The 5,000-nt window shown below is 37.3% G+C and overlaps 1 protein-coding gene across 1 annotated transcript in view; it reads right to left on the bottom strand.

Moving 5' to 3' along the window:
* The window catches only part of tmprss15 (transmembrane serine protease 15), a 13,862-nt gene that overhangs the window by 4,989 nt on the left and 3,873 nt on the right, over nucleotides 1-5,000 (bottom strand). The window contains 13 exon segments of the mRNA XM_046867815.1: nucleotides 576-708; nucleotides 854-964; nucleotides 1,271-1,392; nucleotides 1,394-1,409; nucleotides 1,493-1,618; nucleotides 2,078-2,167; nucleotides 2,435-2,576; nucleotides 2,654-2,801; nucleotides 2,922-3,027; nucleotides 3,150-3,299; nucleotides 3,774-3,911; nucleotides 4,211-4,320; nucleotides 4,447-4,555. Coding sequence (XP_046723771.1) covers nucleotides 576-708; nucleotides 854-964; nucleotides 1,271-1,392; nucleotides 1,394-1,409; nucleotides 1,493-1,618; nucleotides 2,078-2,167; nucleotides 2,435-2,576; nucleotides 2,654-2,801; nucleotides 2,922-3,027; nucleotides 3,150-3,299; nucleotides 3,774-3,911; nucleotides 4,211-4,320; nucleotides 4,447-4,555 — 1,501 coding nt within the window.

Raw genomic sequence — 5,000 nt, 5'->3', positions numbered from 1 at the left:
TAGTATATATGTATGATGTATGAATGATGTATGTATGTATAATTATGTATGATGTATGTATGTATGATGTATGTATGATGTATGATGTATGTATGTAGTATATATGTATGATGTATGAATGATGTATGTATGTATAATTATGTATGATGTATGTATGTATAATTATGTATGATGTATGTATGTAGTATATATGTATGATGTATGAATGATGTATGTATGTATAATTATGTATGATGTATGTATGTAGTATATATGTATGATGTATGTATATGATGTATGTATGTATGATGTATATGATGTATGTATGTATGATGTATGTATGATGTATGATGTATGTATGTATGTATATATGTATGATGTATGAATGATGTATGTATGTATAATTATGTATGTATGTATGTATATATGTATATATATGTATGATGTATGTATGTAGTATATATATGATGTATGAATGATGTATGTATGTATAATTATGTATGATGTATGTATGTATGATGTATGTATGATGTATGATGTATGTATGTAGTATATATGTATGATGTATGAATGATGCTGTAGATGTGATTCTTCACCTGTAGCCCAAATATTTACAGAAGTATGTGGAGAAGTGAGAGCTCCAGTCAGAGGAACAGACCGAGTGGAGACGACCTCCAACCTCAATCTTCAGCCGAGGAGATCCAGGAACAGAAACTGCTGATAAACTCACTGACACACAACAACACAACACAATATATAACACAACATACAACAAACAACACAACAGAACAAAAATCAGAGAAATGTAATGAATATTCCCACATTGAGACAGGGTTAACATCCTCACAGTGCATTGTGGGTAATATGAACTCACCACACTGTGCCTCGTCTGAGGCGTCGGGGCAGTTACTGACACCGTCACACACACTGTCAGCCGGCACACACACTCCAGATCTGCAGCGGTACTCTGTGTCCTGACACGCCACTACAGGAAACACACACAATTTCCTGCTTTTTTTATTCATTCTAAAATAAATGTAATGATGCAGTATGTTGTTGTGATAAACTGTACAGTAAACTGATCAAATTAACTAATAATCCAAAGAGTTTTATCACGTGTGTGTTTCAGTGATAACAATTTAATTCAATAAAACAATAATCTCAATCTGAACCAGAAAACTGACAATAATATATTATTCAAAATAAATCAATTATTCATTAAATTATTACTATATAAATATTTATCTTTTTTTATGGAATCATGGTTTATTATTCAGTTTAAAATGTTGACCCGCTTGGCCGAGGTTAAAGCCGGTGCTGAAGTTTGCCAGAAATCCACGATAACTTCCAGTGGAATCAGAGTAAAACATCACCGTCATCTCCGAGCCCGTGGAGAAGATATCAGGAAAATCTCGTCCCCGTCAACACACCTGTAACACAACGACTACAAATCAGCGCTGGATTAGAATCGGATTATTTCATAATAATTCCAGTGACTCAGTGATTCTCTGACTCAGTAAAGTGGAATTCGGCTCGACTCCGTCTCGAACCTCCAGCAAGTCATACGCTGCCTCTAACGAGAAGTCCTGGAAATGCAGCTGGATATTTTGTCCTTGTGTAGCATGCAGAATCCACACACCTGAACACACACACACACACACACACACACACACACACACACACACACACACACACACACACACATTTTATTCCTCATATCATATTTATCTGAATTGAGTGTTCAATGAAACGCATTTGTTCCTGTTCTGATGCACGTTATAGCAGCTATAAACACTCGTTCCCGTTATTCTTTCTTTAGTAAGATTCCATCCTGTATGTTGGATCATGTGAGTGAGTGAGAAAACCAGGAGTGTAAACTCCTGATAATATCACAAAACAGAGTCACAGCGTTTCCTCCGACTGTCACACCGAGCTGACACTGGAGACTCCTTCCATACCTCTAACAAACATCTCCATACTCTACACAAACTTCACCACACAAACCTGCCTTTTCCTCTGAGAGCGGAGCACAAGTGTATAAACACAGTATGTGGATAAGAGGATTCTTTTCTGCTGTTTGTACACATGAGACACTCACATGATGCGTTGTGTCTGTAGCTGTGAGGATAATTTGGTGAGCTGAAGGTCGTATTTGGTTCATAAAGGTCAAACGGACCTCCACAATCAGCTGTAGTGGAGAAACACAAGTTTTAATTCAGCAAAAATCATCATCAGTGAAAATATCTGCAATGTGTAACATTATTTATGGACATGTGACATCAGACATCAGACTGTAGTGAGGAGTGTAAATATCAGGATCTGTTGAATATCAGAGTGAAGACGTGTAAAGGTGTAGAAGAACAAAGGACTCCGATACCGATAAAGAGCCTCAGATGATCACCTGCACTTTTCTACCTGAGACTATAACTATAGAGTATATAAACCCGGGCATTACCAGGTCCCGGAGGAGGCGTGGTCGGAGGTGGGACGGTGGTCGGCCCAGGTGGTGCCACTCCACACGGCCCAGAGGTCAGACTGAGGTCATCCAGGGCAATATTGTTCCTGGTGCCTCCTCTCTTCCGAGCTGCAAATACGATCTGAAACGAGTCGAGTGTTGAGGATGGAAATAAAATGGTGGATGATTTTATTTAGTGTTTGTTTATGATTTACAGACCGTCTGATCTGTCGTGGCGTTCAGGGTTATTTGTCCGTAATTCCAGTTGTTTCCGTAGTTTCCCTCTTTCTGGAACAGGGGTGTGGAGGTCGAGTCTCTCTCTGTGTTTACAATCAGACTCTGCACGTTCTCCCCGAGCATGTGATACCTCACAGAGAGAAACCCCAACACCACTGCTTCATATTTTAACATGATCTTAATATTTCGTTTATGATCTCGTGACTGAGAAGTTTAGAGAAAAACAGACAGACGGAGTAACGACACTCACCAGAACCTCAAACACATCACTTCTCCTGCAGGAGCCAACGGGAGACTACGGAGAAGGAACATCCTCTCCCAACTTCCTGGAAGGGGCGGAGTTATGATGTAATACCCTGGAGTTAGGATGGAAGGTGTGGGTTGGGATACAACAAACATGGAGTCATAATGAACAGAGTTCACATGATGGAAATCTGGAATATATGGATTGAGTACAGGTGTGGAAGTTGAACTTTACCTGACTGGTTAGTGAAGGTGTGGTCGAAGCTCGGCCCGGTCACAGAGGGTGGAGAAGATCCGTTCCTCCTGATCCAATCTCCATCATCATAAACATCATGTCTCCAGAAACAGAATCCGTCCTCAAACGAGCAGTTTATCTTCTCCTCATCTCAACACACAAACACAATTTTAATTAATTTTATTCATTTATTTATTTATTTATCATCAGGGCCTTAATGTTCAGACAAAATGATTTTATTTTATTAAACACCTACAGAAATGGCCACGGTGACAAGACGAGGATTTGAAGGTTAGAAAAGAGTTAAAATAAAGCGATTAGAATGTTGAAGAAAAATAATTTTCCTTCCCACTTTAAAGCTCATATCCTCTCACTAACACCACTGAACACTTCATCATGTGTTAGGACCTGAACTTCATCTCAGAACCACTCAGGTCCTGAATTTCAACCAAGGACCACATCTTCCTCCAAATGTTGAGAAGTTAACCTTCTGCTGGAGAAGTTCTGATCATGAAGTGTGCAGTAAAGTGTCCTGGATCGTCCTTTAATTCTCTCAGCTGAATAACAGAGATGAAGTGAAGGTTTGCAGTGCAGAAGTGAGCAGAGTTGAGGTTTGAGACGTACTGCTGATGTGCGTGAGGTTCTCCTCTCGGTAGGTGGCTTTAAAGCCTCGACTGTTGTTGGTGAAATCGGACCTGAACTGCAATGTGGCCTCATGGGAAAAAATGCGAATGACTCCAGGAGATGAACCTGAAAGTGAGTCTGAGAAGAACCAGGAGTCACATGACTGATTCACTTTAATTCATTTTACTATATACATATAAAAACATATAAAATTATACAGAATCGTTCACACAATAACGACTAATTCATTTAATGATATAATAATAATATAATAAAATATAATAATAAGAAATACAAAATTCACTTTTATAGAAATACATCAAATGATCAGTTACAGCAAAAACTGCTGCTAATAAATACACATGAAAGTACATTATTTATACATATTTATTTTATCTGTATATTTATTTTATTTGTAATAATGTATATAAACTCACAGGTGGGGATTTTGGCAGCTCCGATTCCCTCGTACACACTCAGAACATCGACACCAAGCTCCAAATCAAAAGTCTCAAAATCAATCTTTATAATCAGACCTTCATTAACTCTGATAAAGAGATCAAAAATAAACAAGCTGTTTTTAATATTACAGTTAATGAACATGAGAAAAAAGAGATATATATATAGAGAGAGAGAGAGAGAGAGAGAGAGAGAGAGAGAGAGAGAGAGATACCGTATAATCCAGCGACAGACTGCATCACTTCTATCATCCAGGTGGAAATTATTACTGTAAAAAAATCCACTTGGCCCCAACAAGAGAAACTGTCCATCACACACCGTCGCTACGGAAACACAATTTAGATTCATATATAAATAAATTCCAGCTAATTAGTTTAAATAATTTAGATAAACAATGTATTTTATTTTAATTATTACTTAAATTATTTACTACTATCACTAATTAATATAATTCAGCAAATGTTTACATCCATATTTAAATCAATATAAATAATGATTTATAATTAAATACAAATTAAATGTAATGTTGATTATATATAATGTGCTAATATTTAGGGCTCACATTTAAATATTAAAGTTTATTACATACAATTACAAGTTTATTAAAGTTAATACAATTTTTGGTCACACACCGATCACAGACAAATAGACACATCACAGAAAGACAGACAGACAGACAGACAGACAGACAGACAGACAGACAGACAAATAGACATGTCACAGACAGACAGACAGACAGACAGACTGACAGACTGGCAGACAGACAAA

Source organism: Silurus meridionalis, chromosome 15 (genome assembly GCF_014805685.1).
Source record: "Silurus meridionalis isolate SWU-2019-XX chromosome 15, ASM1480568v1, whole genome shotgun sequence".
Lineage (NCBI taxonomy): Eukaryota > Metazoa > Chordata > Actinopteri > Siluriformes > Siluridae > Silurus > Silurus meridionalis.
The sequence above is the reverse complement of the archived record's forward strand: the minus strand, read 5'-3'. Positions and strand labels throughout refer to the sequence as shown.